At 34.6% G+C, this 23,381-nt stretch overlaps 3 protein-coding genes across 4 annotated transcripts in view; 2 read left to right on the top strand and 1 right to left on the bottom strand.

The window, feature by feature from the left end:
- Positions 1-3,513: 3,513 nt before the first annotated feature.
- LOC100375903 (kelch repeat and BTB domain-containing protein 12-like) lies at positions 3,514-13,609 on the bottom strand. The gene is made up of 10 exons (XM_085506091.1): positions 13,524-13,609; positions 11,745-12,234; positions 11,240-11,401; positions 10,328-10,498; positions 9,203-9,232; positions 8,349-8,445; positions 6,617-7,051; positions 5,621-5,811; positions 4,597-4,761; positions 3,514-4,043 (listed from the first exon to the last, which is right to left on the bottom strand). The coding sequence occupies exons 2-10, from the start codon at positions 12,214-12,216 to the stop codon at positions 3,904-3,906; spliced, it is 1,863 nt and encodes a 620-aa protein (XP_085362217.1). The 5' UTR covers positions 12,217-12,234; positions 13,524-13,609; the 3' UTR covers positions 3,514-3,903.
- Positions 13,610-13,813: 204 nt separating this feature from the next.
- LOC100371185 (glutamine-dependent NAD(+) synthetase-like) overlaps positions 13,814-23,381 on the top strand; it is a 38,303-nt gene continuing 28,735 nt past the window's right edge. Inside the window, exons 1-3 of the mRNA XM_085506377.1 lie at positions 13,814-13,900; positions 15,947-16,050; positions 16,704-16,764. Coding sequence (XP_085362503.1) covers positions 15,966-16,050; positions 16,704-16,764 — 146 coding nt within the window. The 5' untranslated portion in view covers positions 13,814-13,900; positions 15,947-15,965. The remainder of the gene's footprint in view (positions 13,901-15,946; positions 16,051-16,703; positions 16,765-23,381) is intronic.
- LOC146735462 (uncharacterized) lies at positions 17,989-21,398 on the top strand. Of its 2 annotated transcripts, XM_085506378.1 has the most exons (4): positions 17,989-18,239; positions 18,543-18,670; positions 18,757-18,821; positions 20,581-21,398. In XM_085506378.1, the coding sequence occupies exons 2-4, from the start codon at positions 18,555-18,557 to the stop codon at positions 20,706-20,708; spliced, it is 309 nt and encodes a 102-aa protein (XP_085362504.1). In that variant the 5' UTR covers positions 17,989-18,239; positions 18,543-18,554; the 3' UTR covers positions 20,709-21,398. The 2 variants fall into 2 exon arrangements, with proteins under 2 accessions (XP_085362504.1, XP_085362505.1); XM_085506379.1 differs by lacking the exon at positions 18,757-18,821.

The raw sequence follows: 23,381 nt of genomic DNA, 5'->3' as shown, positions 1-23,381 counted from the left end.
ACGCCTGCTGAAAGCCTCCATAGGAAGCTGAATGATTGAGAAAAAGCAGTCTCATCAGGTGATGTGGTATTGACATCTAGATTGGCAAGGTTGTAATAGTTACGCTATGTTATTTGTTGGGTAAAATGGTGCGATCTTTGGCACAGTAAAGTGTATTCAATAAAAGATTATTGATTGAAACTCATGAGCATAACCTCAACTAGTTAGTCATGTCCATCTTCAACACTAATATATAATAATAAATGTAACGTATTCCTAATGTGATGTTTCACCTTGTAAGAAACTACCTTAAATTGATAACTTTGAATCCTGAAACACGCATTATAATATTAACTTGTATACAATAAGCATTAGAATTTCCACTTCTGGAAATGTTTATTTGCCGAACTACAGACATTCTGTGGATGAAATTTCTCCATAGTGATTTATGTGATTCACTGCTAATTATAATTCATGTGAAAAATGTCTGTTGTGAAATTAAATCTGTCCACTGTATATACATTCACTTTTCATTTCACCCTTGTACATTTAATTCATGCAAATGTTGGTGCTTTACTAATATAACAGTATTTTAGAAAATGTGTATTGTATAAAACAAGTGATCTTTTTTTTAAATTGAAAAAAAGCTACCAAATTCTGAAAAGGTGGGTGCACACCAAAGTGAAAGGGTTGTTGTAACACAGATCATTTGTAACTGGATGTTGTTACCAATCTGTCAGTCAGTCCTTAGCTGAAATCTTACACTTGAAGAAAATGGTGTGTATGCCGCATACTATTACTTGATGAGAAGATTCATACTCTGGGATTTAACTGTTAAAACAATACTAAGATTTACATGCCCTTGTCTAGTTGGACATTTAAATGCCATTATGATAAAAAGATACGTCACATGTCCCTGTCATATGCAGTGTGGTTTCTGTGGCAAGATTGGATGAAAAGATTCTGAATTGTCAATGAATTCCCTGCCATATTGTTTTAATGGACAGCTTAGATAGATTTGGTGGTGTAAATTTGTATAACTTGGATTCATGCACACAGTACATGTTTACTAGAATTCACCATACCAGTACTATATATTTGTTTTTATTTCTGTTTTTTTTTTTTTTTTTTCATATTTTAGAAGTAAATATTGGAGGCGAGATTTATTATTAGATTCCCTGTATCCTGATATGTTCTTTTTACAGAAATCTTGGTGTCAACAGAAAACCTTTGTTAATTTTATTGTCTCTGGTGATATTATTTGTACAATATTTGTTTTCATAGATTTTTTCGATTATGTGCAATTGTATTAATTATACAACTCTTTGTCATGTGACCTAATAGTTATGGCCATTGGTTTGGTAAACCTTTTGTTTTTATAACAAATGTAAACTGGTCACACTTGTGTTCATTTGCAGAATGTCATATCTGCTATAGGTAATAGTACATAAATTGTCTTGGCTACATAACTGTAACATAGTTTGTAAACCGCTATTGTAAATCAGACTGTTCAACTAGGCCAAGACTGTGCAGCTTTAGTCAAGGGGCAATGTCTAGAGTTGACGAGGACAGTTCTTCCTCAACTACTGAAACAGGAAAGTGTTATAACCCACATCAAAGACTGCAGCAGGCAGAGCCTTTAACAACTGAGCTAGAGCAATTTCCATTGGAGGTTCTGGTGAAAAACAGTATCATTTGTGATTTGCATTATTTATGAGCAAATGCAAATCATACAATACATCATTTGTATTTATGTAAATTAAAAAATCTTTCAATTTTATATCATTTTTTTGTGGTATAATTAAGAAACAATCACTTAAAAGCGTGTTATTGGAGATATCTGATAATCCAAACTGATCCTGTTTATATTAATAACAGTGCAATATTTATAGTGTGATGTCTTTTCAAACTTAATTTCTGCTTCAGTTTGTCTGATTACAGGCAACATAAACTGAGTGGAGAGTAGTATTTTAATATGTTTTGTTTGTTTGCACTATTCAGAATGTTATATGGTTTTATCACTAATAGTACGCAAGGCTTGATAAATAAAGATATTTATTAGTGTGATTTGAATTTGAACTTTATTTTACTAGAGTAGTGGCCATCAGACAAGCAAGTTAATGATTTCACACCGGTAATATAATGCATCTCTACTGATTTAACAAAATTACTAGTATTGAAATAACCAATTTTCTTTGCAAATGGATTTCTGGGGGACCATCTGAGCAAATCACTGAACTAATTATTTTGAATTTTGTCAAGCACATTGAATTTACATATTTCAGTTTATTGTGTGTTCTTTGTGACTGATCACGAAGGTTTTTGTAGAAAATCATAAAAAATGCCTTCAAAAGAAATTTGCACAACATTTCAATGAAAAAAGTATCGATTGTAGTCTGCAATGGGTTCTAATGTGTTGAAAAGTTGGTAGTTTTGTTTGCAAATTTGACCTAAGTGGTTGTTCTACAAAAACACAAAGTCAAAAGTTAGAAAAACTAATTAAAAATCGAATAAAAGCCCACCAAGATTACCAGAGTGCAAAGTTGTGAAAAACGATTGAAAAGTTGGTAGATTCGATTTGAAATTGTATACAAGAGGTTATCGTATCGGACCCCATAGTTAAAAGTTTGCAAAAATACTCAAAAGTTGAGTGAAAGCCATATATTAACAGACGGCCACAAGAACTGTACGTATATTGTTAAATAGCATACAAAGTTGTGTAAAAGCGATTGCAAAGTTGGTAGATTTGTTTGGTCATAGGTCATATACAAAACATACAAGTGTGCAAGCAATACCAATTTTGAAACATTTTCAAACAATAAATAGCTACCAATTAGATTCTAATTCAGCGAACCACCATAGAAGACTGGTCATGTGATCGGCCAGCAGGAAAATGTTAAGCTTGTTTGGTCGTGCAAATACTTGCATGGGAGACCATGGTCACGGTAGGGGTTCAGTCTCACATCAACCAGCTTTTGTATTCCAATATCAGTTTTCAGCAAAAATGTGACTGAAACATGGGTAACCACAACGTTGAAAATGAGGCTTAAATTTCAACCAGAAGTATGTTTTGTTAAATGTAAAATAACTACCGTTTAAACATACTATTGGATACGATAAAAGCAGTGCTTGCAGTATAATGAATGAAATAAATGAAGAATACATGCCGCAGGTATTATAAAAACATTTTTTTTTATCTTTTTCATAAAAAATTACTTGGGGAGAATGTTAGATATTTTGAAATCAGCAATTTATTTTCCTAAACACATAATGTAGCCAGCAAAAGATATTACACATAATTATGGGTTAAATTTTTTCCTTAAAGGTTCAGTACCTGAGTGGCCCCTCTGAGCAAGACTTAAACCAAACAACTCTGTTTTTTCTGCAAACCATTGGCAACTATTTAATGTATATAAGCTATTTTGGATTTTGTGTTTGCACTTTACATCTTGTACAAATGTGGCACATGCATTTGTTTTAGAATTTTATTTATGCACTTTGACCTTTTGCCAGTCTTTCAAGCACGAGTTCATATATATTAGTTTCTACTTTATTCATACAAGAATTATTTTCATTAATGCAAATGAGACTTAATTGTTTCAATTGTGTTTGGCCCGGAGGAACCGAGAAAAGTCTGTTTAAAAAGTAGTAAAAGTCAGAGTAGTGTTAACACTATGACTAATTGGCAGTGTTCTTGTACATCTATATTAACAGAATATATTGTGATGTTGTCTATCATAGTACATGTGACAGTATTCAGAGTGATGACATCATAAAACACATGCTGACATCATACATTGTGGTGCAGTCTATCATAGTTCATGTGACAGTATTCAGAGTGATGACATCATAAAACACATGCTGACATCATACATTGTGGTGCATTCTATCATAGTCCATGTGACAGTATTCAGAGTGATGACATCATAAAACACATGCTGACATCATACATCTTGGTGTCTTCATAGAGTCTATCATAGTCCATGTGTCTGTTGCAGGATTATAAACTTCGCCACTCCTCACAACTGTACGAGCCCCACCACAATCACCGGAATATGATTTGCCTTTTGAAAAAAAAGTAATGTAAGACTATGATAATCAAAGGCTCAAGACGTTTTCCAATACTATTGGGAGTTTGTATCACCCAACCCATCACAAATGTAATCACCCTAAATTTATGTAAATGATTGGGTAGCAAATAATGGCATACCGTACTTTTATTTTGTTTTTTTTGATATGATAACCAATAACTTAGCCACAGTAGATGTATTGAGATTGGAAGTTTAGTCAGTTTAACCAGTTCCGAAATGGCACACTGACACATTTTGAAGGACTTTTCGGCTGGGTCACAATTACCAATACTAACAAAATCAGGTTGTTTAAATTGGTCTTATTTTCGAAATTTTCAATTAACCGCCGTGATGACACTGATTTTATTATTTTTTTTTAATCTGCAGTTATACATCTTTAATACTGACAATGTGTAAAGTAGCTCTAATTTTTAGTTCCTTTATTTGTTTTTCAAAAAACAATGGATTTTCAGAAAGTAGTTTGGGTACAGTTTAAAATATTGACATATGACGAGAGATATGTTGATCACTCTGTGGAACAACTCACCTCCAATGGCATACAACAAACCATGACATGCCACAACACTGAGAAACGATCTAGGTTTATTCATATCACAGACATAATTCCAACAATCCGTGTCTGGGTCATACTTTTCAACAGACCGCTCACGTGTAACATTACTCACTCCACCAACTGCATAAAGAAATCCACCTGTAATCAACAACCAAACAATGTGAATGTTTGTTAACTCTTACCTCCAATGGCATATATCAGTCCACAATGGGAGAGTGTGCAGTGAAAAGCACGCGCATAGTTCATGCTTTTGACGTACGTCCATCGGTCTGTTTTAGCGTCATACCGCTCAACAAGATCCACTCTGGACATGCTACTTCCTCCACCAACAGCATATATGAATCCATCTATGAAGGATATTATGGGATGGGAAAGAAATACAACAAGAAACGTAATGTAACTTAATTCAATTTCATTTGAGAAAACGTTTATTGACTCAGTAAATATCACTCAATATTATTCTTGCTAACTCACCCTTATTCAAAATCATCAATTTGTGAATGTTTGTGCATGGACATGTTTCTTAACAATATCTTGTTTCTATTGACCAACACATAGCAGATGTCTTTGTGATCCTGTGATGCCTGAGTGAATACTTTTGTGAGAACAGTACCGTATCTTTTTTTGTTTGTTTTTAGGCGTAATTTGAATTCACTGATTTGAATTCCGAAAAAAAAAACACCTCATTTTATTTTACCCATTTTTACACAATAATTTGCCGGCATTCAGTAATGTGGTTCTATTTCTGTTGAATGTGATATCAATGCTGCGTCAGATGTAAACAAAGGACATTGTTTGAATATGATATATAAATTTGGTGCTAGAGTAGATGTTAAACAAACAGGTAGAAATTACAAATTATATCTTAGTATTATATATGAATAAGAGAAAGTATGGTTAACTGATTTTGCTGATAGGAATTGATTTCAAATATATATTGTTAAGAATATTGAATTTTCATCGTTCTCTAGCATCTTCAATGTCACTTGTTACTTACCGACCTCTGCCAATCCAAGTCCCAATCTGTGAGTGTTCATTTCACATTTCTCCGACCAACATCCCTCATCCGGGTCATACATAAAAACTGATGATTTCACTTCCTGTCTGTGATTACCAATATGAACTGATATATCATTTCCACCAATCACATATAGTCTTCTATTGACAACAATGGCACTGTGATTGAACCTGCAAGACACAGCTATGGTGATAGGGTTGGGCTTTTGTACAAATGGTGATAGCTATGGTGATAGGGTTGTACAGATTTTTATTTCTCTTTTTGGTTATTTAAAAATACAGTGTCTAACATGATTTTGTTATCAAAATATTTTTTTTTCTAATTGAGCGGGTCTGGTTTAACTTTTTCCCTATAATGTCTCATGTATAAACTCTGTCATTTGAGTACAATACAAATGTAATACTGTAAAACATGTCTATTTAGCTAGCATGTTATTTTAGCTAATTTAGCTAATCCACATTTTCGCTAAATTAAGATGTCGCTAATTAGAATAGAGTATATCTTCACAATGAGATTATTGGCACTTTAGATAAATTAAGATTCAGTTAATTCATGCATGGAGTCAAATTTGCTAAAATAACATGTAGCTATTTCAAAGTGTTTTACAGTATCACAATTTGGACCGTGACCCTAATTGTTTGCCACATATTATTGTATCACAATAAGCAATATAAACATTTTATGAGTATAAAAAAATCTAAAGGCTTTCATAAAACTATAAATTGATTAGCCGTAATGTTAAATACATGAGTCAGAACAGGGAATTTATTTATTTCATTTATTTATTCAACACATAGTTAACGGGCAAACCCATTAACAGAACTGGAAAAAATAAACAATACATAAGTGTCTAAACGCAGGGATCAAAAGTGTGACAAGTAAACTTTGAATTCTCTTTTCATGCTGGTACAGCTACAGTTATAGACTCATGTTCTAAATATATCTATTTAAATATATTAAGATAAATGAACTGACCTAAGTTCTGGAAGGCTTGGCAGCTCAGTCCAGCAATCATTCTCAATATCCAATCTCAATACCGACTTAGCCGTCAAACTTCGAGTGGGTTCCTTACCACCACATACATAAACAACATTTTCATCTTTACAGACAGCTATGGCACACTGTTTGAAGTCCCTGAGGTGTGCCCACACTGAGTATTGACTGATCTCCTTCAATTTCCACTCATTATACAGACTGCTAAACGTACATAAAGTGTACACTGTACCGACATTGGTAAATGTTGGAATTTTAAGTTTTGGTTGTATGAGTTTCTTATGAACAAAAAACATTTCTCCATTCAAGACAACAGCCGTCTGGCATTCCAAATTGAAGGGGAGTTTTCCAACTTCTGTCCATTTGTCCTTGTTGATGTCATACTTCTCAACGGATAATGTGTGAGGACAGTTTCCACTGAAATAGGATTTGCATAGTTTTTCATTAGATAAAAGTTTTCCAGAACTATAATCGCACAGAAAATAAATAGTGTGTTTCTGGTAACATTGAAAATAACAAAAATTGATAATGCACAGCACAGCCTTCATGTTGTTTTTTCGGACTCAATCTCAGTGTTCAGTACAAGTCACATGTCTACCAAAATACTCCATACATCATTTGTATATTATGCACTATTACAGAAAGTGCATAGACTGACAACATGTGGTAATATAATCACACATAGAGATAGAGAAACTAAATGGTCATCAGTTTTTTTTTTGTTCTAATAAATAGGAAAGAATATGACAGGCGGAATGCAAATTAATAGTATCGGACTGAGGACCTTATCTTAAACAAGGACTAAAAATATGGTACACATAGGTATAATATTTTGTCATATTTGTATTTAATATTTTGATTAATCTTGCAATAGTTTTCAACAAGACACTGCCGGGTATGATGGTCCATAGTGTTACATACAGCATTTCCATGATGCATGTACATGTACATGGCAATGCACATACAAGGGCTGTAATTTTCGTGTGCCCAAAGAAGAATTGATCTAGTAAGCAGCCAAAACAAAAACTGAGCACCCATCATTGGTCAATTTGGCCATAAAAAATACAGGATTGGCATGCACAATCTTGGCAAAGTCACATTATCGGAAACACACTATTTTACAAGAAACATGATCATAAATACGGGAATACTGTCAAAATTTGTTTGTACTGGAATCTGTATGCATACAATGATGCACACATTCTACTACATCACCTACATCTTCAGCAAACCACTTTAAAATTATTTTTGTGAAACACACAGGAGTGTGTGATGGAGTGTTTTTGTAGTAAATAATGCATAAACTTATTCCTAAATGCAACATTTCAAATGTGTTTTCTTTGGCCAATAGACATTGCAACATAATTGTTATAGCAGTGTTTAAGTCTGCAGAATATATTATATTTCAAGAATGTTTTGAATTGTTTTTCTATTTTGTTCTTATCTAGGGATATCGTGGTTCACTCATAACATGCAAATACAAAAATACTAAAGAAATAAATTAAACTCTTGGATCGAAACTAGAAGTAAGATTGAATTCAGTGAAAATTACAGAAAATGTACCAAAATTTTAGCCAAAGATTTAAGACAGTATGTCACATGAACATCATCAAAGTCTTAGTCGTCAGAATTGGGGTTTAAGCAGATTGACAACAAGTGCATGATTGACCACTACCGGTCCTAATTTACCCTGTTCTTGACTGTAAACACTTACCCTGTTCTTGACTGTAAATATCCTCCCAAGACATAAATAGAAGACGATGGTTGTCTGGCCCCTTTCAAGTTATGTGGTGACTTGTCTTCTTTTATGGCTATTGCATTATCAATCAATGACACAGCATCTGAAAATTTAATAAAAAATATACCATAAAATATTAAAAAAAAGTAGTCATCTGCCACCTATGTGTGAGATTGCCATTGATAAACAATCTAATGTACCGGGTACTATTCCAGTGACAAGGAATAAAGTGATTTTTGTTCTTGTTGCAATGTGCACTAAACGCCGACTGATTTTTTGATGCGTTCTAATCATTCCAGAAATGACCTAGTTAAAATCTGGACAGTGTATTTTTGCTTTTTTATATACATTGATTTGTACACAGTCCCTCCCCAGTTGAGGGACTGTGATTTGTACAACAATCAAAGTCGCCATCCTGGATAATATAGAACCAACATTTCATGTATACGTGGTGAGATGAGCTTTAATAAGATACTTTAAGTTTTTGTTTTAATTTCACAAATTTTGTGAAAAAACATAATTATTGTATATCTAACATTGAAAACGATAGCATTCAGCATTTTGCTAAATCCGTATTTGCATCTGTTTGAAATGTATTTGCACATGCTCCAATGTTTGAAATTTCACCTATTTAGTGGAAATTAACAATGCAAACATTCACACTGGTCAACATAATTTCATTGTAAATTTAAGCTGTTATATCTTATTAAATTATTGTTATTACAAGCAGGAAACAGCAGTATATAATAATAAGTTTATCACAAGAATACCAAAATGTGAAAGCACTCTAAAGTACATGATAGCATCAATCTCCACTATCTGCATATGACGATATGATTGCTCAACTCCCTTTATGCATACTAGTACTTTGCGGTATCCTTGTGATGACCTCATAATCACTGATCTTGTGTATTGTATGAAAACACAGGCCAAAAGTCTGCCCAGTTTTGTATAGCTCAATGTTGGAAAAACCAATCCTTGAGAGGGGAATATTGCATTTGAATACCTTTACTTCATCAAAATTGACCATCATCAAATGTGTACAGCACATTATTATGCATGGAAATATCCCGCAAAATACTTTTGTATTTGTTGAATCTACGCAATGTATTGATGTCACTCTAGTGCTATGATCTTTGACCCTGTTTTTATGTTCGATTTCACTCGTAACATGGGAACTCACGTTGATGGAAAATAATCTATTGTGAGAAATTTAACTAAATGAGCATAAATTAGCATAAATCAAGTAATCACTTGTTCTGAAGGACTCACTTACTAGTAGCATTTGCAGTGTATTAAGTTGCACATTGTTAAATGTTACACTGCAAGTCACAGAAAGTGTAAAACATTGTCATGTTGCTAGGCGAAAATCATAACTTTGGTTATAAAACAAAGTGACAGTAAGATTTTGAGAAATTAAGTTATTCCCATTAAATAATCAAATGATGAACATTTAAAAACATTTTTTTATTAAATTAATTTTATGGAAATTTAATTGCACCAAATGCAATGTTCATTTGATACATGACATCAGAGGGCAGGATTTACTACTAGAGGGCAGTATACTAACCTACCATGATTGTCTATGACCACACTATGCTGTCAGACAGTCTGTAAATATGGCATGGATACCAGATGTAATCTGTGTTACATGACACTAGAGGGCAGTGTTTACTACTAGAGGGCAGTATACTAACCTACCATGATTGTCTATGACCACACTATGCTGTCTGGCAGTCTGTAAATATGGCATGGATACCAGATGTAATCTGTGTTACATGACACTAGAGGGCAGTGTTTACTACTAGAGGGCAGTATACTAACCTACCATGATTGTCTATGACCACACTATGCTGTCTGACAGTCTGTAAATATGGCATGGATACCAGATGTAATCTGTGTTACATGACACTAGAGAGCAGTGTTTACTACTAGAGGGCAGTATACTAACCTACCATGATTGTCTATGACCACACTATGCTGTCTGACAGTCTGTAAATATGGCATGGATACCAGATGTAATCTGACAAGTTTCAATAATTCTGAAATATCTTGAATTCTTGATATAGGGTCATGTTCTAACCATCTCACAATGCCTTCCAAAACAGTGTCTTCATTCTTTATTCCTGTATAAAAGATATCAAACTAAATTTCAGCAAAATTACAAGTAAAATATCTCCTGATGTCTGAGAGTGTTTTCTAATGATATCAACAGTATTACGTAAAGAACTGAATGAATAATTTACAAAATGTTCAATTCAGACAAACACAAATTAAAACAGAATTAATTCATAACAGCTGTTGATTTGAAGTAATCTTTAAGAGCACTGAATGTCTTTGTTATTTACAAAACACTGAAGAGCTACAAATTATTGAGTAACACAGTTGCAATTGAAATCTTTCATGTGATTGTAAGAATGATTTGTCCATATTAGATGTATTCTGTACGTTCTATTGTCTTATTAGTTTTATTTCTATTAAATCCATATAAAGGTTAGATTCTTTTTTTTATGGATCACCAACTCGTACATCTGACATAATATTTGTCTAGGAAACAATGAGATAGTTTGACTTGAGAATATTAAAACTTTATAAACAGAATACTGATTATTATTTTGGTCCCTAAACAAAGACAAATCTGCAAAAATATTACTAAAATAGTGGTCACATGAGATAGGTAGTTCTTATACATGAGTTGCACATATGTTATGCCTTGAGATAACCTGTAAGTGGTTACTAAAGACAGTTGATCATTATACAGAAATGTTCACTAACACAGGTTTGACTATCTAGAATTGGTACTGTGCATAAACCTGATCAACTATATTAAAATACTGAACAAATGCATTGTGAGTAGGGTTACTTACCAAGACTGAGGTCATCAAATGCCAAGATTTCCATCAGTTTGTTGCTCTCAAGCAAGAGAAACTCTTCTTGCACAATAATTGCAGGAAACCTGGATTTCAGTAGCTGACTTGATTTGATTTGTAACTCTCTCAAACTGTGCAGATCCGAAAACATCCACACACCTACAACAGCAAAATGTAAGTAGACTTATAATCAAGTGCAAAGATAATTGACTCAATTTTATGGAACGATTTTCTTCCGTCATCAACAGCTACTTTTAAGATTCACTTGAAAACATTCATTTTTAACCAATACAGTAATCTTATTGTCATTTTAATTTTTTTTTTAATCCCATTTTTATTGTCATTTTAACTTCGGAAAGCGCTCTGCAACGCAGTGTAGTGCGCTATATAAATAAAATAAATAATAATAATCATGGTCATACGAGAGATAGAATGTAAGCAATATACTGTTTAAACAAATAAACACACATCTCAGTAAAGTAAGTTTATAAATCTTGCTTACTGATACAATTAGACACATCTACAAATCTGAGTAGACTGTTGCTGCATATATCTTTCACGTCTTCCACTTGTAGCATGCATGCTGCTGTCAATAAGTCCTGTACAGTCTCCTTGGTAACATCCAAACTACCAGTGTACATGTAACCAATGAGTGTTTCAAGGGATTTGTTTTCGATGCCTTGGATGTCAATTTCTTTTTCTCTGCTTTCAACCATTCCAGTGGTGAACATAGCACGAAAGTATTCACTATGTACAGCAAGTACAGTTCTATGTGCTGGTATTTCATAGTTATCAACCTTGAGTACAACATCACACATTATACCCTGCTTGCGAAACTCATTAAGCCCAGTCATGGTTTTCTTTGTGACGTGTTTTGCACCGACGAACTTAAGACTGCCTCGTGCATCATTAACGATACATGAATGATTCTGAAATGTAAACGTTTTGCGTTTTGGCTTCTTTCGGGTTGTCATGGTAATCCCTGTCAGTCACTGAAAAAAAAAAAAACATTTCTCACATTATTAGAATAAATTGATTGTTTATTAAATACATTAAACATTCACCAATCACTTTCTCTGTATTTTCTGCTGTTAATGTGTCAGGAGACCTGGCCTAAAATTAATGTCACATAGTGTCCGTTAACTTGGCGTATTTATCCAGTTTTGCTGTGCATGCCTTGTTGTTATGCATTACCTTGCTGTTACGGAAAAATATTTTATTTTCAGAACTTGAAGGAATTTAAGTTTTATGGGGTTTGTGTTTTGAGTAAACAATGTAGTGCACTACCATTCAAACAAATGACCAGATTCCCTTGAATTTTGCAACAATATTTTACTTTATACATGTATGGTGTAACAGTTGTTCTCAAAACCTAAACTTCCCTCACAAGATCAAAATGGTGTTTTTGCAGTTTCTCTGGTAAAAAGTTAAAACAAAGACAAATACCGGTAGCTATAAATGTACTTATGATTTTTGCAAATTATTGGGGAATTCAGATGATACAATTTATTTTTATACAATAATCCATGAAGGCATATGATATTGTTCCACACAAAAAAAATTAACTATGATTAAACATGAAAATTGCTTGAATTTACTATCTTGCCTAAAATGTGTAATTGTTTTTTCACCCAGAAAGAGGTTACTCTGGATCACACACTTAAATGAAGGTGCTGCATTTATGGGATATATTTTACGTCCTGAAGTAGCACAACTCTTTGATTTTCCGGTCCTTGTAGTACAAATCTATCTGATTTGGTTGCAAGATTCCCCTTATTACTGTAACTGTAATATTTGATGAACTATATTTTAAATATCTTTGAAAAAATGAAAAACAGGGCATTAAACCATATCAAAAACACAAGAAATTGACTTTACTGTTGATTCACTGTCCATCATTGAATGTGAACAAGCATTTTTTTATATATTCAATATTTTCCAAGTACATCAACAAAAATACTCATATTGGTGGCCACGACTGGTTAGGTAGCTTGACATTCTAGCTCATACAACGATATGGTTCAACTTGTTCAACACTCAGTAGAAAACGTGATATACTGTAGTTTTCATACAGCACCCCAGAGTTCAAGAGTTTTTATCATACCTCTAAAAGCGGCTTACTCGTCATGTACAGCTTACTATCAAAATGAAAGATTTTGTTGTTGTGTGATATTTGGGAGGGGGGTACAGCAGGAACCGGCGAATAAACTTAAGGTGCCCGATCTGATCATTACATGTACATCCATCATAATTATGCCCGTACTTATTTAGATTCACTTACTGAGGATCTGCTATCACCAAGAAGTGCCTAGATTTTACCCGGCGTTTATTTCGAAAGGCGCAGCCATCTTGTGAGACCTCCTATCTTAGTGAATGATAATATAAAGTTTTATACTATAAATTTCCACATTATACTTTCTGTATATGAATGCCTAAAAAATGAAGTGCTAAGTAGGGATTTCTCACCTGTACCTGTAGTGTAAATATAACACATTAGCCGTCATTATAACAGAAATTAATGTTAACTGTAACTTAGGTGGTCTGATGCAGAGTACAGCGCCACCTAGAGTGGCCATGTTTTACCTGCTTCTCGAAATAGCAACACAGTCGATCGGTTCAGGGAGGTGTTGCCGCAGAGTGAAATCAAAGATATTTCAGGTAATTTTGATGTGATATTCTACATGTTAATATAACGTAGGTTGATGTAAACGTGTCGAATAAAACTGTTCCCCAAACAACAATTTGGGGGTAGGTCAGAGCAAAGTCCGTCGAGTGAATGTCAATTAAGTGACTGACTGATTCGTCAAAGAACTAAACGCACTTTTATTAACCCGTCTGAGGCTAAACACTAGATTTTACGCGATTTATAAAAATACATATTTTATAAATATTATTTTACCAAGGATTTATAAAATAAGGGTATGCAAGGGTATGCGTTTAAGATCTGTTATTTGCAAGATTATCACAAAATCGGGAAACAAATACAGCATTTCTAGAAATTCTAATGCTAATTATAAATCCTATAAAGCACTTGACTGTATATTTAGATTTGTGTATGAGCTCAAAGTAAATATTAGTATATAGATTAAACACACCACAAGGAAACTGTGAATTACAAAATACACTAAACGAAAATATTAACATAGGCTGAAAACAATATCGATAAGTTCACCATTCTTATTAATTAATACTAATCCTAAACTAATTAGACACGTGACATGCTATCGTAAAGTGTGTTTTGAAAAACACAACATTTTTACTACCTAATCCTATGTTATTTTAACGTTCAGTATTTTACTTGTTACCTTTCCTTTTATTACTTTCAGCCAAAAATGAATTTGTAATTTCATTATAGTTTAAAGGGCGGTAGTCATCGCGCCACGCATGTGCGAGATATGTGGGTCTCATATAAACAAAGATGTTGACTTTGACTGTTTCATAGATCAACGAATACAAACTGAGACGTTTTTAGGTGATTGGAAGGTATCAAAGGAGTCACCGGCGGTGATCCGTGCAAGTCGTGCCCAGGTCAAACCTCATACTTGCGATTTCCATTTGGAGAGTGCATTGTATTGTGGGAAAATCAATATTTATCAACACAAATGTCGCACATGCACAGCGCGACAACCACCACGCTTTAATAAAACTATATTATTATTATTACAAACTGGCAAAGAAATAGAAAAAATCCTGAAATTGTTCAGTGGTAGAGAGGGGATGCAGCTTGTATTAAAGCATCTGTATATATCTATATTTTTTGTATTGTTTTATTATGTATTATAATGTATTTGTCTTTATTGTGTACTTATTTACTTTATATTACACAAATAAAAGGTTGCATGTGTGTTATGAAACTAAAGATAATAAGAAAGCCAACACCGACATACTAAGTGCAATAATAGTCTCAACAACAGTGGCTAATACTACATTTTTTTTTTTTGCTGGAAGATCTACTTTATGGTAGAAGCCTACTCATAATTTTTGAAAAAGTTGGCCATTAAATCGAATGACAATGTTTATTGGCTTATGATGTAAAATCATGGAGCTATTGTCCCATGGCACCACTAAATAGCATTCTTTTGTGTGTTACAGTTAGGTATTTTGAGAAACTTGTTCTAATATTTTCAAAAATCTCTATTTTTAGAACAATTCCATAGAGCACAATGTTAAGGAAAAATTGCATATTTTGACGCTTTTTAAAACTCAAATTTTTTAACAACAAAAGTACTCAATCATTCACACTATGTAATTTTTTCAGTCACCAAGCTACAATTTGAGATATGACATAATATCTCTGCCGTAGTAATAGGCATCTATTGTAAAAGCGTTATACATGTAATACTGACAAAATGACCATTATCCACTAAAATACAACTATACTTTTCTTGAAAATTATGCTTGTGACCCTGAACTTCTTTTAAGTCAATACCCTAATATTGCCCGAAAGTACAATTTATTGCAATAAGAATAAATTCTGGGTTTTTGCATTTATGAGTAGGCTTCTAACGTAAATTACTTTATTTTAGCTGAAGAGACTATTTCGTGTTTCATAAGCAGTTTCAATTTTCACTAAATTTTTGATAAAAACAAATTTTAAGTTAAAATGCTGTATTCAAATTATTCTTACTCAAGATTTACCGATACTCATACACATTATTTGACCAGCAATTTCAGAATACATTTCTCTTGTGTATTGTTTTTTAGATCAAATCTTCACAGAAAGATGGGACGCAAAGTTACTTTAGCTACGTGCTGTCTGAATCAATGGGCAATGGACTTTGAAGGAAACTTGCAGAGAATTTTAAAAAGTAAGTGCTACGATACCATTCAAACATAATTTTACAGTAGAGTTCAAGTGTAACGTTATGTTTGCTAGCCAGTTTTTTTTCTAAACCGGGGAACAGGGGCGCAGTGCCCTGATACTCTCAGCTGGCGCTCTCTTACCGAATTGCCGATTGAACTTTCAAGTCATAAAGATATTTCATGAGCCGCTCACTTCTGTACAACATGAAATCTTTCTCAAATATATTTTTCACCATGAAAACTTCCCAGCAACACCAGCTGACAATGTGTCTGGGGACACCAAATACACTAAAAATTACTCCAAAAATATTTCATTGGCGATAGATACACCATGCTACCTGGTACCTCTTATTCATTTTTTTTAGAAAAACCCCTGCTAGCTTTAAGCTATCTTAGTTTTAACGCTACTATATGTACATATTTAGATTTTGCTTAGTAATCCATCTAAATGAACTTTAGCCATTGAGGCAATTGACTCCATTAAGTTCAATCCCTCCTGTGTTTGCCATCATCAAACCAAGACTCAGCTATGGCTTATCTCAGTGTAATCTTATGTGTTCTAATGTTATGTTTTGTTCTATTGTGAGCATTAATAGATATCATAGTGTTAGCTAAGACATTAAACTCTTCATTTCATGTTTTGACTCTGTCATTACAGGTATTGCAGCATCTAAAGAGAAAGGAGCCCGATATAGGTTAGGACCTGAACTAGAAATATGGTGAGTAGTACTAATTGGCTAATGCTGATACAAGATAGAAATGTTCGTTGATATTATTGATTAACTGCTAGAAGTAATTGTGTAACAGTGTGTCTGTGCACTCTTTCCATTAACAATTAATTACCTTCACTGTTAATTAAATTAATTAAAAGGTGTTTACAGCGATAACTTTATGCAAATGTCATTGTCGCTCTTTTAAATATACCCCCTCTACCTCCACCCTTTTATCACAATAATGAATATGACTTCTGTGGCAGAATAATTCTCATAGTCATACCCCACAAATGTCATGGCACTTAGCAATGGCATTCTGTCATTATTATCCTCCCAAACTTTACTTAAGGTAGCGAGAAGGGAAATGTTCGTTTTTTTCTTGATTTTTCAAAAATCGAAAAAACGTTTACTTCAGACCTTGGCATTATCCCAGCTTTTCAAAATATCAAAATTCGGGTAAGACGCTGCTCAAATTGGCGTTTCAAATGCTAGCACAAATAACTACGGCTGCCGTTTCGCGGATATTTGCATAATGCCTACGTTTAGGACTGATTACGTGATAACATCTTATGTGCATACTCTGTTGTTGACGATTCTGATATAACGGGTGTTTATCTAGCTTACATTGTCAGCATTATTATCAGTCTAGACTTCGTTTGAGAAACACACTCATAACTTTGCACAACATTCTTTTAAATTGCTTTTTTTATTTCGTGTCATAATATTTTACTAACCAATTTACGAATGCAATGCCAAGGAAAAGAAGGAGAGCGAAGACATCAATAACAGACGAGGCAAAGAAAATTCTGAGACTCAGTGGTGCGGGGTCTTATTATAACCAACCACCCGAGTGGTTTGAATTCAACGATGTGGTTGAATTATCCGCCCCCAGCGGAAAAATATTTAATTACCTTACTGATGACGACACCGATACATCCGACGACGACGAGGAAGCAAGTACGGGAAATCTGTTGCTCATTGATATCAGGCACATAAATAAGGCCAGCAGTACCGTTTCTGTGTGCAGCGGATGCAACGAGGGGCACATGCGTCTTGTCGAAGACACAACTTCTCGACACGGCTGGGGCAGCAATTTGTTCTTTCAATGTTCTAGCTGCAGCCGTCTGTCAGAAACTTTCCCAAGTTCCCCAAAAAACGACCACATTTTCAACGTTAATCGACAGGAATAGGAAAGGGACGTCGTGCACTGAAAAAATTCAGCAGTTACATGGGTTTGCCGTCTCCGATTTCTGGAACATGTTACAAAAAACACGTTGAAAGCATTTTAGAAATGGCAAGGGCAAAGCTTGAGGAAGAGTTTCAAGATGCTGCTGAAGAAATCCGGCAGCTGAAACTTGGTTTAGAGGAGGAAGAGGATTTAGAAAACCCAATAGATATAGCTGTCTCCGTAGATGGTTTGTGGAGTTCAAGAGGTTTCACAGCAAAAGGAGGACTCGTGACGGCAATATCCATAGACACGGGTAAGTGCCTTATCGCCATAATGTATGTACAAAATGCTTCATTATCACATTGAAAACCAGTCCTTTGATTTTTCGCCTGTTTGTGTTGTGTGTGAAAAATGGAAATTATTTATAGTCAGTTTACCCAACACCAGACGAATGATCGCAATGAAAACACGTATGTTTCGTGAGACTTGGGTTGATTTAGTGCTCTGTGGAAACACTTTATTTAAACTGTGTTTGTGTCGTAATTATTTTCTAATAATTATATTATTGTGTGTCATCGTTATGTTTGTGTTTTTTTGTTATGGTGAATCATTGCAGTGAATGTGAGAAATGGAATGGTATCTAAATCACGAGCCCAAGTGTCAAGCGAATTACGAAGAATCTTCGAAACAGATGGAATCTTATGGAACTATATTTGAGAGGTCCCTAGAAAAGTATAATTTCAGGTAAAAATTACAATGTATCATACGTGTTTTAGTCGATGTACCACAGTGTCGTGAATTGTGAAAAAAAACTGTTATTTTGTTCTTAGGTATACAACATTTGTAGGTGACGGGGACGAGACGAGACTTCGTATGCTGGTGGAGAGGCATAAAGGTATGAACTACTAGTAATTATTAGTCCCCGTTCGGACGAAGTCCGAAAACGGGGACTTATAATTCGGTCTTCGTGCGTCCGTGCGTCCGTGTGTCCTTCCGGAGTCGTATCTCAGAATCCCTTGGACCGATTAAGTTCATTCTTTGCATGTGCCTAGTACTTTATGTGGGACATATGCACATGCAGTGGTTTAGCGATTCGATTCAAAATGGCCGACTGGCAGCCATCTTGTTTTTTGAAAATGTTGTATTTTGTACATGCTTTGTCAGTTTTCATTCAAACTTGGTACATAGATTATACATGTTAGGATACATGTCCATGATGATTTATTTCACAATTGGATCAAAGATGGCCGACTGGCAGCCATCTTGTTTTTTGAAAATGTCGTATTTTGGACATGCTTTGTCAGTTTTCATTCAAATTGAGTACATAGATCATACATGTTAGGATACATGTCCATGATGATTTATTTCACAATTGGATCAAAGATGGCCGACTGGCAGCCATCTTGTTTTTTGAAAATGTCGTATTTTGGACATGCTTTGTCAGTTTTCATTCAAATTGAGTACATAGATCATACATGTTAGGATACATGTCCCAGACTGTCCATGAGTTCCTGAGTCTGTCCGTCCGACCGTCCGTGTGTCCGTCTGTCCGTCTGTCCGTGCGTAAGTCTATCCAACGTCATATTTCAGAATCCTGTGGACCGATTCCGTTCATTCTTCGCATGTGCCTAGTACCTTATGTGGGGCATATGCACATGCAGTGGTTTAGCGATTCGATTCAAAATGGCCGACTTGCAGCCATCTTGTTTTTTGAAAATGTTGTATTTTGGACATGCTTCGTCAGTTGTCATTCAAACTTGGTACATAGATTATACATGTTAGGATACACGTCCATGACGATTTATTTCGCAATTGGATCAAAGATGGTCGACTGGCAGGCATCTTGTTTTTGTTTTTTTATGCGGTATCTTGGACGTGCTCGGTCAGTTTTCATTCAAATTTGGCACATACATGTACTTTATACATGCTAGGATGCATGTCCATGACAATTTGTTTCAAAATCCGGTCAAGGATGGCCGATTGACAGCCATCTGACTTTTTGGCCTTACTACTATATTTCCACAATTTATGTACCATTTTCATTCGTATTTGGCACATACATCATACATATCTGTAGTTTCATAATCAGATCAAAGATGGCCGAATAACGGCTTTTTTTATTTTGGCCATATTACTATGACACGAAACACATGTTTTGATGTAAATAAACAATCTGTTGTATATGCCACTTGTAACTCAAGTTTCAAGGACACGCTTGCGACAGCCCCTCCGCTTTAATATGATGAGCACAAAGAGAACTTAACGGGGACTGTGTCATTTTCAATGACTTGTTTTATTTAAAATGAGATGGTGGTATAGGAGTAGTACTGTTTTTAAATTCATATCTGATACTTCACTAGGATAGCCAATAAGACGAATTGATGGTGCATATTTCTCTGTGGTTTGTTTGTGTTTTAGGAGAGAAACTTTCAGATGGAAAGGGCCTGACTGGTCTAGGGTGTTTGACGAAATCAGTTATAAATTCCATCCAAACATTTTACGGAATGGCTTTACGACATAACAAGGGTACCAGCACGTCGTGAATTTAGTCACATGACTACATTCCTGAAATAGTGTACACACAATGACAGCATATTATCACATCATACGTTCCCTACGATGTAACAATATTCAATCTTTGGGTTGTTTTTCAGGGAATGCAGAGGCGATGAGCGAAAACACCAAAGCAATACTTGCCCACTATAGTAGTACGTATGAATCACCAAGACATCAACACTGCCCTACGTGTGCCGAGTCGAGTCATGGTGTAAATACCAATTAGACCTGGTAACCGGAAAGAACACTTATCGGCCAATAAAACAACCATTCTCCAAAGCTGTCGTTGAAGTGCTTCAGCCGGAAATTGACGCCTTGGCGAACGTGAATCTGCTCAAGGGCACTGAAATGTATTTGATGCAAAACTCAAATGAGTCATTGCATCATATGATATGGAATTTAGTGCTAAAGGAGCAGGACCACGGAGTGTCTAGTATTAACGTTGGCATTTGTATGGCAGTGGCACACTTTAACAGCGGCATAGAAAAGTTTAACTGTCGACTTTACGAAGCGCTCAACCTTTCAGTCTCCAAATTTAGTCGACATGTGTGGCGCTCCATAGACAAAGAACGAATACGCGACTGTGAGGCAAAATCTACCAGTTCGACAAAACAACGCAGAAAGTTTAACAAATACAAACACCTGAAAATGGTAGACAGATTCGAACACCAAGAAGGGCCGTCATATTCATCGGGGCAGTTCGTAACCGGATCTATCGTGACACCGAAGACAACAAGAATACCCCCGATGTGCTTTGTGTGTAAGAAGCCACGAAAAGGTCACCCAAGAAAGAGATGCACGCCTGAAGCATAATATTATTGTGCTACTGCACCTAAATACGACATATTAACGTTTTCGTTTTTAATAATGCTGTAATAATTTTAATATTGCATATTAATAAAATAGTTTACAACAATACAGGAAATAATAATTTATTTTACAATTCAAATCTCTCCGATGCTCTCTACCATACTGGCAAAGTTGGAGATTTTTTTTTTCATCTTGCACAATTTCTGTCTAGGCTCGGTTTTGCAGTATCTTCTGATATAAATAATTTGTGAAAAAAAACAAAGTCCAGACTTTGTTAGTCTACACTCCATCGCTCAACAATGCAGTCTTTCACAGAAAAACCTGTCATGCATAAATTATATGACCAAATATAACAAGAAAATAACGCATATACATCCGGGCTTGTTGTGGAGTTGATTCGTTAATTTTGTCGGCATTTTCAATTCGTGCATGTTTTCCTCATGCTTTCCAACTGCGACAAAGCCACAAGACTCATTGAGTTTGTTGTATCAAGCCCTGGATACACAGTGTTGGTATCATGGAACTAGAAAGGTACCTTATAACTGACATAGATATACTTCATTGTCGATTGCTCTAAATCCCAAATATGATCTAACGTCAACTACTAGTAGCAAATGACAAGAAATTTGCGTAAATATAAGGGCCACTCCCGGTAGAATGAAGCACCTCCCCTTACCGGTTGTCAGATTGGTCTAGAGAAACTGCTCTATAGAAATAGAGAATTTTGTACAGTTAATAGAAACAGTAACATTTGTATTCCCGATTTTTTTCGTGTCATGTCTCTCGAATTACTAGTATCATTTTTTGACTCCCATGTGCGAAGCACAAAATGGGAGTCTTTGCAGTTAGTGTGTCTGTATGTGTGTATGTGTGTATGTGTGTATGTGTGTATGTGTGTATGTGTGTGTGTATGTGTGTCCGACTGTTCCACTGCTATCTCAAGAACCATACATCGGTTTTTGATGAAACTTAGTGCATAGATGCTCTGGGCCAATGCGCAGATTTGATTAGGTTTTGGTAAAAATCCATGCTCGTTAATTACCTAATTTGCATGATAATTAGCTAATTTTTAGCTGTTCTATGACTGTTCCACTGATATCTAAAGAACCACTCATTGGATTTTGATGAAACTTGGTACATAGATGCTCTGAACATATGCGCAGATTTGATTAATTTTTGGTAAAAATCCGTGCATATTAATTACCTAATTTGCATGATAATTAGCTATTTTTTAGTGGTTCCATGACTGTTCCACTGATATCTAAACAACCACTCATTGGATTTTGATGAAACTTGGTACATAGATGCTCTGAACTAATGCTAGGTTTTGATTAGTTTTTGGTAATAATCCGTGGATACTAATTACCTAATTTGCATAATGATTAGTCAATTTTCGGTTTTTCCACTGATATCTCAAGTACTAATCATCACATTTCAATGAAACTTGGTACATAGATGTCATACGACACTGCACAGACCTGATAGTTTTTATGGTAATATCAGTACATATTAATTACCTAATTTGCATAATTAATTAATTTTCAGCATTTGATATAAGTAGTTAGCATTACATTTCAATGAAACTTGGTACTTACATACTCAAGGACTATGCAGAGATTGATTGTTTTCGATAAATATTTGTGCATATTAATCACCTAATTTGCATAATTAGTTAATTTTCAGCTTTTCCACGGGTATCTCAAGTACTAATCATCGCATTTCAATGAAACTTGGTACATAGATCCTTTAGGACTATGCAGAGACCTGATTAGTTTTAGGGTAAATAATTGTGCATATTAATTACCTAATTTGCATAATTAATTTTCAGCTTTTCTACTGATATCTAAAGTACTAATCATCATATTTCAATGAATCTAGAATTATGCAGACCCAATTAGTTTCCGGTAAATATTTGTGCATATTAATCACCTAATTTGCATAATTAACCAACTTTCACACTGATATCTCAAGTACTATACATCACATATCAATGAATGTACATGGATGCTGTAGGACAATAGACAGACCTGAATAATTGTGGGTTAAAATCTGTACATATTAATTACCTAATTTGCATAATTAACCAATT

This window comes from Saccoglossus kowalevskii, chromosome 12 (assembly GCF_978046115.1).
Source record: "Saccoglossus kowalevskii chromosome 12, keSacKowa6.1, whole genome shotgun sequence".
NCBI classification, from domain to species: Eukaryota; Metazoa; Hemichordata; class Enteropneusta; family Harrimaniidae; genus Saccoglossus; species Saccoglossus kowalevskii.
The sequence above is the reverse complement of the archived record's forward strand: the minus strand, read 5'-3'. Positions and strand labels throughout refer to the sequence as shown.